Here is a 12,982-nt window from a genome sequence, read left to right as displayed (position 1 = left end):
AAGAATGAACTCAACTATAAAAAGCTACTACAGTGGAAGGAAAGATCAAGACAAAACACAAAAGAAAACAAGTAAGTCACAGCTACTACCAAAACCTCAAAAAAAAAAAAGTGCTAATTGGACCAAGGCAAAAAAAAAATTCTGTAAGAGTTAAAGAGATAAGAAAAGTAGAAGAAAAATTGGGAAAAAGAAATGAGAGTGCTGAAAGAAAAGTATGAAAAGAGAATTAACAACTTGGTAAAAGAGCCTTCCTCCCCCCCAAAAAAATTCTGAAAAAAAATCCTTAAAAATGCATTCATAAAAAAACAAAAAACAAACAAAACCAAAACCAGAATTTGCCTAATGTTAAAAGAGTCACAAAATTCATTTCAATGAATTTACTTCAGTAAAGAAAAAGAACCCTTTAAAAATCATAATAAACCAAATGGAAAGAGGTACAAAAATTCACTGAAAAAAATAATTCTTTAAAAAATAGAATTAAGCAACTGGAAGCTAATGATTCAATAAGACAATAAAAGAAAAACAAAGATTGAAAAACTGAAAATTACAAAATATCTCATTGGAAAAACAACTGACCTGAAAAATGGATAGAGAAGAGTTAATTTAAAAATTGATTGATTAATTTTCGTCTTTTTGCATCACTAGACCAGGTCCAGCACTTTATCTTTCCAAGAATCTTTAGAATCTTCTTAAGACAATTATAATAGAAGCAATTCAATTTCTTGGCTTGGCACTGATAGACTTCCCAGGTCTCACAGGCATACAACAATGAGCAGAACACAATGGTTCTGCAGACCTTCAGTCTGGTAGGCAGCCTAAAGCCTCCCAAACACTTAGCTAGCTCCAACAATGTGTGTGTCAGTGACATCATTTATGAGTACATCCCTGGAAAGTATACTGCGCAGATAAGTGCATGTATCCACAGAATTCAAAATTTCTCCATTTTCTATAGTCTATGGTTCCACACATGGATGATGCAGTGATGCAGTTCTGGCTAGTAAGAGATGATGCAGTGCTGGCTCTTGGTGTTGTTTGTTAGGCCAAAATAAACACAAGCATCAGACTACTGATCTCTATTTTGTTGTATCACAGCCTCAGAAGACAAGAGGAGAGATAATTTAAGAATTAGTTGAATATCTGAAAACCAATATCATCTAATAATAAATCATAGAAATCACATTTTAAGAGATTATCAAGGAAAACTGCTTTGATATCTTAAATCCAAAGTGTACAATAAAAATTCAAAAAATCTGCCTTTTACCTCCTGAAAGAAATCCCCAAAATAAAAACTCCCAAGCATATTATATCCAAATTCCAGAGCTCCCTTGTCGAAGAGAAAATACTTCAAGTAATCAGAATAAAACAATTCAAATAGTTGCAAAATGAAAGTAACAGACTACATAGTGTCCATTGTCCTTTCCAGTGTCACACTAAAAGAAATAGATAATTTGTGGAAAAGAGAATGGCTTAAACTTCTTTCTTCTTTCAGCTATAAGCGTAACTGACTACTTGGTCTCTTATTCAGCTGCTTCTTTCTGCCTCTTTGTTCTGCCATCTAACAATGCTTTTCTCAGCCGTCTCCAAAACACATGTCTACCCAGGTTAGTGTTCTCCCATTCCAGGTAGGTGTTTCGACGAAGCAGCCGGTAGAGTTCCACCTGTTGTCGCAGTAGTGATTTTTCCACTTTCTGTAGCATGATGAAGATGATACCTGCGTGACTGCTCAGGAACTGCCATGTCTGAGCAATTTCATACTCAAACTTGCACCAGCGGCTCTGGATAAAGTGCTTGGAGATCACAACAATGACCTTCCGACTCTTATGGAAACCTTCCTGAATAATGTTGGCAGCAATAGCCACACCAGGGATAAAGTCTCGGTAGTGGAGGCAGAGTTGGAATGAGGGAACACCCTCTTCTAGGTTTTTCACCAATTCCTTCCTCACCCATTCCTCATCTTGACTAGAATAGATCACAAAAGCATCATAAGTGCTTTCCTCTCCAACCATTTTTTTGCAGCCAGCAAGCAGCATCAGGTGGAAATAGAACTTATAGACCAAGGCCAGTGCCATAAGTACCAACATTATTGCCAAAATTGACATAGCAATGATAGTCTTTTTCATCTGACAATATAAATCATCAAATAATAGCACAGAGACATCTTTCATATGAGAAGGTGTCTGGCAAATCATTGGTTTAGATCTATTCAAGAGTTGTATATTCTCTTTGACCCACTGAAAGAAGATTTGATGGTCACAGACACAATCAAAGGGATTTCCAGAAAAATCAGTAGAAACCAGAGTTTCTGACAATGACTGTAAATTCTGCCCATCCAGGGCTGTGATACTGTTGTAACTGCAGTTCAAGACTTGGAGGTTCCAAAGAGGCCTGAAAATGAGTGGTTCAAAAGTCTGGAGGTTGTTATGGCTAATATCCAACACCTGGAGTTGATGGAGGGACTTCATTGTTATTTGGGGGATTTTTTCTAGGTGACAGTAGGAAATATTTAGTGTGACAAGCTGACTCAGATTCTTGAAGATGTCTTGTAAAATGTTGCCCTGGAAAAAGTTACCAGCCATTTTCAAATGTCTTAAATTGCTCAAACCTGCAAAAATATTTTCAAATTGGACATGAGTGTTTGTATAAGAAATATCCAGGTACTGAAGTTTTGTGAGTGATAAAAAGACAGGGAAATTGTTATGACCTTTCAATTGGCAATGTTGAAGATCCAGAGATTCTAGGTTTTCAAAACCCATGAAGTTCTTACTCAACATGATTTGAGCATTATAACTTAAGTTCAAATATTTCAGTTTGTCTGTATCAAAGTTATTGTAGGAACAGCAGGACAAAATATTCAGAGCATTTTGACTGAGGTCCAGAAGCTCCAGACTGGGAAGTTTCAAATCAGACAAAGTTGTGAGATCTTTGTGGCGAGTAATACGAAGTTCTTTAAGGGAGGGGAGAGAGGTAGATGGTAAGGTAGGCAGTGTTTCAAATTTGCAGTTAGTGAATACCAATGAGAACAGTTTAGGAAATACTGGTAGGTTAGTCAGCACTTCTAAGGGAACCGTAACCATATGGAGAACAGAAACATTGACTAAACATCTGAAAAATCCATAACTATCTGAAGGAAAATCAGAGGGAACAACCATCCAAAATTCATCAATGTCCACCTGACACAACCCATCTAGGATCTTGCTCTCAAAGTTAGTCATTTGGAATTCATTTTTGTAATTTCCAAGAACCAGTTTGTTGACTTGCAAGCCAGTCATTCCCTTAATACAAACCTCCATGACTGCTGAACTGTGAAAATTTCCTCTCAGAATTAGTCCAGTTAAGTGAATCCCCTTTAAGACGCCTGGATGGATATATTGAATAGGATTCTGAGAAAGGTCTAGAGTGAGATTTAGATTCATCTTTATAGGCTCTAAATCTCCATCAGAAATATTATTTATCAAATTCAAGTGAAGATCCAGATGCTGCAGGGAGCTGAAACTGGCAAAATAATGGGGTAACTTGAGAGAACTGATGGAATTATGTCCTAAATATAGCTCCTGCAGGGTCATGAGATGTCCAATGGGGAAGTCCTTCAGAGACACAAGATTTGTTTCTACAACAACCAGCTTCTGTAACTTGGGAAGACCATGGAAGGCTCTGAGACCCAAACTCTGGATTGGGTTTCCCGTCAGGATCAAAGTAGAGAGATTACAGAGGCCTTGATAAGTGTCATCCTCAATCTTCTGAATATCACATCTACAAGAAAGAGGGATAGAGAGATATTGTTTGCATTGAGGAAAACTCCAGGACAGAATACTAACAACCCAGCTGTCCATACAGATGTGATATAACAGGTGAATGTGCCCCAGCAGAGAGATCAAATAGGCAAATATTGCTGACATAGTATTATTAAATCAGATGCATGAGCAGACACAGTATTATCACACTGGTAGTACAGACAAACATACGATTATCACACCAGGCATACAGAGGTAGAAACCTCAAAAAATAACTTGAATTCTAAACAGAATTCAGTGTTGCAGTACCAGAAGCTGGGATATGGAATGGCTGTTGTCTGATGATTTTGGTCAGGAAACAAAGATAGATGTGAGCTTTCTTATTCCATGCCACAGATACACGGTAGCACATAAAACTGTGAGTGGCTTCCATGACTATATAGATCTATAATTCAAAACAAAACTATGTTGTCCATTCAACCCTCCTGTTCACGAAGTAGGTTAGGTAAAAATATTGGCAAACTTTGCGAGGTGGATGAATCAAGCAACCAATATGTATTTACCACTGGAGAGAGGCAACGTTTTATAATTGGAAGTGAAATTGATTTAGGAATTAAGAGGTCTGACTTTCAATTTTTCCAACTTTGTTACTAACTTTATTGGAGTCACCTTGAGTAAAATTACTTCCCTGTATCCTAAGTTGTTTCCTCTGTACAATGAAAAGTTTTAGATGATCTTTAATATCATTCCTAAAGGTCCTTTCCAGCCCTTTCATTCTAAGTTTTGAGATCACTTTTTAGCTTTGATATTCAAGATTCTACATTACCTCCCAGTACAGTGGGTAGAGCACTGGACCTGGAATCAGAAAAACCTGAGCTCAAATCCATCTTCAAATGCTTAATAAATTTGTGACCTCAGTAATTTACTTACTTCCCAGTACAATGGATAGAGCATTAGACCTAGAATCAGGAAAACTTGAGTTCAAATCCATCATCAAATGCTTAATAGATTTGTGATCTGAGTAATTTACTTAATTTCTGTCTAATTCTTTATCTGTAAAATGGGAATAAGGGCAGCATCCACTTTCTAGGATTGTTTTAAAAATTAAATGTCTTAATATTTGTAAGGAGTCTCACAAAGCTTAAAATGCTAATTATTATTATCACCCACATTCTGACATTTTTTGATTTAGCATACCTCCTCAAATAATCTGTAACTAGTCTATGGCCAGATCCTCAGAAAAATTTAAAGCCTCTTGCTGAACAAAATGGATTTATCCTCTATGATTAAGGAAACAAACAAACTCTTTAAACTGACTTAGAATACATCAAAATTCAGAACTGCTAAGGGAGTTTCCTAAATGTGGTAAATGAATAGCACTGTTGATAGGCACAATAAATGACAGATAATGACAAAGTTAATAGACGCTTAATGATTAATGTGTTCTAGGAGAAAAACTCAATGCCAGACCACATAAATTTTCAATGCTAAGGATGTAGGACTAATGTTATCTTTTCTGTCATCTGGTCTTCAAATTATCCACTAACTAAAATCAGGGAAAGTGAAGCAGTACCTATTTTGAAGGTGAGGAAGCTAATTGAGGAATGAAGGGGTTAAGGGATGAAGCTACTCATGCAGAGATATCTATTCCCCGACTTTGGCAATGGAACAATCTTATTTGCCATCAATATTTCTCAATTAAGCTCATGACCAACTAGAAGAGAGAGTCACTGGAGAACTCTATCCACCTAGCCAAACTCTGTACCAACATAGCTCCCACATGGGAGACGTGCCATATAGAAGCTGTTCATGACACTTTATGCCCTTCATCTTTTTGGTTTGATTAAAATTCATGCAACTGGGGCATATAAATTTATGAAATTACCTACAATGAAGTCCTCTCCAAGTGAATTATCTATATTCCAGGGAAATCTAACAGAATCTTCTTGATTTTTTCTTCACTAAGTTTCTCTCTTTGCTTTCTTACTCTCATTTCTCAGTCTGATATTAACTCTCAACACTTACAGGGGTCCTCAAATTACTGCCTTAGGGCCAGATGTGGCAGCTGAGGACGATTATCCCCCTCACCCAACGTTATGAAGTTTCTTTATTTAAAGGCCCAACAAAGTTTTTGTTTTTACTATAGTCCGGCCCTCCAACATTCTGAGGGACAGTGAACTGATCCCCTATTTAAAAAGTTTGAGGACCCCTGCACAGTTAGGCCCTTAACCACTTTGAACCACTGCAGTTGTAACAATTAATTCCTTTCCTTTCTCTCCAAGTTTTCCACCCCCTTGTTCAGCTTATACAAGGTAACAAAATCACTTTTGTTTTAAAACAAGGATCTAATTATTGCATTTCAAAACTACGTTAGCGCCCTATTGTTAACAGTATAAAATATTTCCTTAGATTTTTTTCAAGGCAATTCTCCATCAGTCTCCAAATTATAAAGGCATAGCAATAAAAATATTGGACTCAAAGCCAATGGAAACTTTTTTGGCATTCTGTATCTGCCACCACCTTTTTTGAGCTTTGACAAACCCTATATTTCTATAGCCTTCTTTTCCCTTCTGTTTAAAATTAGGAAACAGTTAAATGATCTTTAGAGAATCAGCAGACTTGCATATACCTGGTTACAAATTTGGCTGAAATACTTACTGATTCTATTGACAAGTCATTTAATCTTGCTAAGCATCAGTTTCTTTATGTCAAGTCAATACAACTTGATGATTTATGATTTAAAGGGCAAAGTATAACCTTAAAAACTTGTGGGAATGCAAAGAATTTTAATCTTCTACTCTTCTCTTACACAAGCTCTTCACTCAAGCCCAACTAATATTCCTTGAATTTTTCCAGAAGCTTTTCATCTCACTATATCCTCATCACCTAAAAGAATTCATCTCTTCTCCTTTTATTGCCCAGTTTTAATCCTGGATCAGGACATGTTATATAATTCCTTAATCGATTTCTTCATCTGAAAAATTGGGAAAATTTTTGTACTAGTTGCATCCTGGGGTGATATCAAGAAAGTACTTTGCAAACTTTGAAGCAATATAGAAAGATGAAAATCATATAATCATTATCAGAGTATTAACATTATTAATTATAAAAAATTTCATTGCAAAATTATGCCTATCCTTCAATGCTCAGTTCAACAGAAAGTGATATCTTCCTACTCATACTATTTATTAGCATATTCTTTTTATTATACTTAATTTTCTGCATATTTTATCACCTAAGTAAAATAAAATATTCTGAGAAAAAGGAATTTCATTCATTCTTTCTGTTCCTCACATGTCATGGAGCAGAAAATAATGTGTAGAACTTTGCAAAGTCAAGATTCAACCCTCTATTTTTTTAAACTAGTTTTTGCTTTAAAAATTAAAACACCATACCTACTATTAATCACTGATTGGACATTGCCTCAGGCAAATTGAAACCTGTTAAAGACCTTAGCTTAAAAAGGCCAAAGTCTTCCACTTCATCCAGGGTCATCTCCAGTGGTCCTAATCCATATCTTGCCACTAGATTCAAATGGCTCCAGAAGAAAAAATGATTTTGCATAATCCCTTATCTAAATCCAATTTATTTCCATGTCATAGTATCACCTTTTTGATGTCATAATCCTCTTCAAGTATAAGGACAAACAACAGTTGCCTCTAGAAGGAAGGAAGAAGGAAGGAAGGAAGGAAGGAAGGAAGGAAGGAAGGAAGGAAGGAAGGAAGGAAGGAAGGAAGGAAGGAAGGAAAGAAGGAAGGAAGGAAGGAAGGAAGGAAGGATAAGAATGCCTTAGGTAAGTAATAGTATTTGGAAGTATCACTTCAAAGAATGGTCTCTAGAAGTGATATGAATAAATAAGGGATCATTACCTGGACAAGTCAAGTATTCTCAGTCCAGTAAATCTGGAAAAACTTCGTGAAGCCAAAGACTTCAGTGGGTTGAAGCTCAGGTCCAGCTTCTGGGTGGATGAAGGTATATCCACTGGAACTTCAGAGAAATTTCGGGCCATGCATTGGTATTCAATGTCTGGAAAAACCTGTAGCATTCACAGATAAACCACTGGTGCTTACATATGGAACAATCATGTTTATCCTGATTGCTTTCCTTATAGCCACTCACCTAAATCTGAACCAGGGGAAGTTAAACACTGCATGCCATTTTCTCTCACTTATGACATACCCAGCTAGGGTTAGGTGGTGAATATTAAATTGATGTCTGTAAACTTATCCTAATATTTGTGCTTATGATTGTCTTCATCTCTACATCAAAATGCAAAGTTTGAACTTTTTTTCCCCTTCATTTTTTAATGAGCATTTTAAAAGCACTTTTTTCTTAAAATCCTTAAGCAGTGAATCGTGCCTAAATTTTTTCTCTCCCTTTACCAATGAAGCAACTGAAGCTCAACGAGATCAAATGATGGGTTCATAAGTAACTTCATAAGCAATACCAGGTTTCAAGCCTTGATCTTCTCTCATCACATTTAACAACCTTTCCACTAACCCACAGTATCTCTTAAAGAGCCTAAGAAGTTTAAACTGGGAGAGACCCTTCTCCTAGAGTTCGTATCCAGTATTTGTATTATGGCCTTATAATTTTTTTTTCCATTTTGAATAACCTCCATATGTCCAGCATAAGGCTGTAAGTGAGGAGATAAAAGATTTAGTTCTTGCCTCTCCAGCTGAGAAGTTCTGTAACCTGAGACAAATCATTTCATATTTTGGAGCCTTTTTTTTTTTTTTTTTGCTTTGTTAATTGAGAATGGTAATACCTTAGAATAAATACCTCAAAGTATTTTATTTTGTATTTTAAATCAGCATATAAATGTGAGGGGTGTGTGTGTGTGTGTGTGTGTGCGTGTGTGTGTGTGTGTTTATGGATGGTACTACTGCCACTAGTATTAATATTTATGGTAGTTGTCTACTATTTTATTTTATGGTCTAAATTTTATAAATGAAATTCAACTATAGCATAGAGATCATGGCCTTTGACCTTTATTTTGATCAATATCCTCTAAAATGCAAAAACTTTGGCCTATGTTGGATTTTATCTAATTTCAGCTCTGATATTATTAACTCACTATGTGACCTTGGATGAGGCACTTTGTAGGCCTCAATATTTTTTCTCTAAAGTTAAATAAGAATAAAGTAGATAATACCTAAAATCATTTTTTTCATCTCTAAAATTCATGGTACTAAGATTCTGTACAATAACATTCTAAGATCTGGGATCTGAAATGATAATTTCTATCATATGTTTAATATATATTGTATTATTTGCCATCTAGGGGAGGGGTGGGAGGAAGGGAGGGAAATTGGAACACAAAGTTTTTTGTTGAAAAATTATCCATGCATATGTTTTGAAAATTAAAAAGATATTAAAAAAAGAGATAATTTCTATGGTAGCATCCAACTCCAATATTCAATATTCTGTTTCCAGTGCATTCTGAAATAGTATAATCTCTTTAACTATTGTTTAAATTTCTGAAAATGTACTGATCATAGTCTGAACCATTGTCATTTGTGTGCAACTAATTAGTTACTCTGACCACAATTTTAATGACATTTTCATTTCTGGGGGTCTATGTTATATTTCCTTCTCCTTTGAGCCAGATCAACCTGAACTTTTCTGAAAAGGGATAGAAATGGAATAATGAAGATATCAATGGATTCTAGAAACAGAGGATTTAGATCTGAGGCCTTGTGCTTCCCCTTGACAATTAGGTGATCTTCAACTCTGAGCTTCAGTTTCCCAAATGTCAAATGAAGACAATAATATTCCCTCTATAATAGTAACATTATCTACTTTTCAAGGTTGATAAAATTATATGAAATATTGCATGCAAATAAACCAGAAAGTGATGCAGTAATATTTTTTAATTGTCATATACTTTTGTTGTTATTAAAAAGCAATAATATCTCCTAGATAGTAGGCAACAATGTTGGAGAAATCAGACAGGGTTGCTTGTTTTCCTTTCTTAGAAAATCAGTAAGGGGTCATCAGGGAAACTGAAGGGATCTTCAGTATCTCTATGATGTATAAAAGTCAGTTTCTTCCATTGTAAAATGAAAGGAACAGAACTATATTATCTTCTAAGGTCATTCCAGCTGTAAATCCTTAGAGTTAGTGTTTTTGTTTTTCTTTTCTTTTTTTTAAGCTATAAATACTTAGGAGAAACAAACCTAAGCAAAGTAGCAGTAGGATTAAGTGGGCACAGAGTCAGATGACCCAGGTTTGGATCCCAATTCAATTGATTAGCCCTGATTTGGGGCAAGTTATTTCTGCCAATTAAGTCTATTACACCATTCGTAAAATGGGAATGGTAATATTTATACTAGCTGTACCCTACTTTACATTACATTCCTAATAACTTCAAAGGATAGTTTTTGGACATGTATAAAGCACAATAAAACATTAATGCAATAAGTGAATTTAGGTTGTTTTTTATCAATTTGAATTGATATCCAGTGCTACTAATATTTTGCCATAAAATGTATGATTTTCTTATACTATATAATGCATTTTTGAGAAAAAAAAGACTTGTAGTTTTATTTATTTTAAAAGCAACATTGTTTCCATGGGAACCCATATCCATTTATATAGATTATATCAATGGGAGAGTTAGACTAAAATCATAGACTTTGTTTTAAAAAACTTTTCAAAAGCATAATCATTGAACAGCCTAAAATATATCTGCACACCAAAGTGGGCAGTTAGGATATACGATGAAAGACCTACATGTGGTTTCTTTACTTTTATGACCCTAGAAATAGAGCCAGAATAGTTTCTAGTGAACAAACCTCAGAAATTAAATGTGATCTGCATATAAATTTGTTCTATATTAAGAGACAAAACAATTCTATAAGCCCTTTTCTGTTTTTGCAAAATTATTCATTTGTATAGTTTTCCCCAACAGATTTCCAGCATTTTAGAATGCAAAATAGTGAAAGTCTAGTAATATTTTTCTTTTCACTTGTCTTTTCTTGGCCTTTAAGTTCAGAAAAGAAAAAAATAATCTATGGCCAGATGCATTTGCTATGTTCTTGGTATTCTTGGCTCCCAGGTTCCAGTGTGATATCCTCAGTTGGAATCTACTGTTTCCTGGTGTGAAATCACTGTAGTGATAGCCTTGAAAAAGGCCAAGAAAATCCCCAGAATGCCAGACACTGCCTTTTATGATCTCTTTTGCCTATGTTTCCCTCCTGTTTTTGTTTTTTTAAAACCTTTTTCTTGTAGAAATCCAAATGACACACTACAGGGAGAAAGTCCAAATATTCCATGGGCAACCATACTAGCTTTCATTCAGAAATGACAGAAACTTGAATGCTCCAAGAAAATATTTCAATTAGTCTTCTTATCTGATACTTGGAAACTAGCAATTTGGTGGAGGGGAGGGAGAGAGGAAAAAGAATTTCAGCAGAAAGAATTGGCATCTGGGCAACATTTTTAAAAAAATTTATCATCTCTATTTTCTGCTTGAAAACTCTATGAAGTTTTGAAAAGTTTGTTATCCTTCCTAAGATAGACTATCTATAAAAGAAAAGATGGTCTCTAAGATCTCTTCTATTTTTAACCCAATGTTCTGAAATTCTTTCCAACTCTGACACTTTATATTCACAAATCCCTTCCCTAAATTTCCCTAAAAAAATGAGTATACTAATATTCCATTTTCTTAAGGCCCCTTTCAGCTTTAATATGAAATGACTCTGGGATTTTATGTACATATGACAGTGTAGTGAGTCATGGGGAGCACAGCACCAGGATACAGTATCACTCCTTGAAATTGGAATGTAGTGTTGGCAAATGATTACAAAGCAATCTATTAAACCAGTAGACAGAAACTAAAAGTAAACATCTTATAAAACAAATTACTTTGTCAAACCAGCTCTCAGGTGTTTAGTTTACACAAAATGATATTGGATTTACTTAAATGTCTTATGTTTCAACTAGTTGGTTGATGTATAAATTACAGACAGCTAAAGAATTACAGTTTGAATCTGGGCTTTACTTCATATATTTATTTAATTTTGCAGCAACGGTCATGAAAGAACCTCTTGATATTGACAACAAAATATATTTATGTCAAGTGTTTTTTTAAAGAGACAACTTAAATAGAGGCCCTATTTTAAAAGAGCAAACTACTAGGAAAAAAAATAAAACTATGACAGAACTCTGAAGACAACTTTCCTACAACTCTTGAGAGTTTCTACTAAGATTACTGTGGGGCTGAAAGTACATCAGTAAGACAAAGTCTGGGTTGCTGACTTTTAACACCCGGGCTACCAGCCCCACCAACAAGGGTTAAGATGTTTTCTTCTTCTGTATGTCTGTGGCACTATGAAATTCCTAGTGTTTGAGGTTTTTTTTTAAATAAACCAGATCAAAGTTCATAGAACCTCAGCACTTTAGCTAGAGAAGGAAGTTTAGCATATAGAATGTTAAAGTTTAAAAAGAACTTAGAGATCATGTAGTCTAAGTCCTGCATCTCACAGATGAGGAAATTTGGGTTTAGAGAGAAAAGGTCATTAAGCTCAGTGTCAAACACCTGCTTGGTGCCCACACTGGAAAGTTTTAAAGAGTTATTTTTTTTCTAAGATGAGACAAAAGAGAAGCCCCAAGAAAGGAGGCAAGATAACTCATAACAGTACAGAATTCTCAAGCACCTACCTCTAGGCAGGAATGACAACTCCCCGGATCCAGACAGGAAAAGAAGGTTGTGGTTATAATCAGAGCCATGGCTATCCAACGGACCATCCTGGCATTTTCTGGGGGCAGAGGCAGCAATATGAACACATGGCAACATAAATCCTCTTAAGCAGGTCCCACTCTTAAAACACAGAGCTTTCTGCCCCAGAATAGGTGCCCCACTGCAGTGCATATGCAAACTGGAGCAGGGTAAGGAGTAGAGAGGAAGTGAGAGTCACCACATTAGCATTTTGGGACATTGTTTCTCAAGTATTTATCTTCGTTGGGACCAAGAGGAAGTTAGAAGCAGATTTTTTTTAAAGTGTTCATTGCAGTGTTTGAGACAGCTTTAAGAGTAAGCTGGCTCTTATCCCAGGAAGTTATTTGACATCTTTTTATCTTGATGAACCTGGGAAAATACAACAGAACATTCTTGGGAGCCACTGGCTATTGTGAGCCCAGTTCAGGCTTGTTGTTGCTGTTCAATCATTCAGTCAGGCATGTCCAACTTTATGCTTTCTTGGTAAAAATACAAAACTGGTTTGCCATTTCCTTCTCCAGTCTGTCTC

The 12,982-nt window shown here is 35.5% G+C and overlaps 1 protein-coding gene across 1 annotated transcript; it reads right to left on the bottom strand.

Moving 5' to 3' along the window:
- Window positions 1–952: 952 nt before the first annotated feature.
- TLR4 (toll like receptor 4) lies at window positions 953–12,676 on the bottom strand. Its single transcript, XM_003757076.3, has 3 exons — window positions 12,396–12,676; window positions 7,601–7,767; window positions 953–3,750 (listed from the first exon to the last, which is right to left on the bottom strand). The coding sequence occupies exons 1-3, from the start codon at window positions 12,480–12,482 to the stop codon at window positions 1,518–1,520; spliced, it is 2,487 nt and encodes an 828-aa protein (XP_003757124.1). The 5' UTR covers window positions 12,483–12,676; the 3' UTR covers window positions 953–1,517.
- Window positions 12,677–12,982: the final 306 nt, after the last annotated feature.

The sequence above is a fragment of the Sarcophilus harrisii genome, chromosome 2 (genome assembly GCF_902635505.1).
Source record: "Sarcophilus harrisii chromosome 2, mSarHar1.11, whole genome shotgun sequence".
Taxonomy (NCBI): domain Eukaryota; kingdom Metazoa; phylum Chordata; class Mammalia; order Dasyuromorphia; family Dasyuridae; genus Sarcophilus; species Sarcophilus harrisii.
Note: the sequence above shows the minus strand (reverse complement) of the source record. Positions and strands in the feature narration are given on the sequence as shown.

Coding starts and splice junctions, on each gene's coding strand:
- TLR4 (XM_003757076.3), bottom strand. CDS start 12,482: ATGGTCCGTTGGATAGCCATGGCTCTGATTATAACCACAACCTTCTTT. Junction 7,768..12,395: donor GTTGTCATTCCTGCCTAGAG/GTAGGTGCTTGA, acceptor TGAATGCTACAG/GTTTTTCCAGACATTGAATA. Junction 3,751..7,600: donor AGAATACTTGACTTGTCCAG/GTAATGATCCCT, acceptor TCTTTCTTGTAG/ATGTGATATTCAGAAGATTG.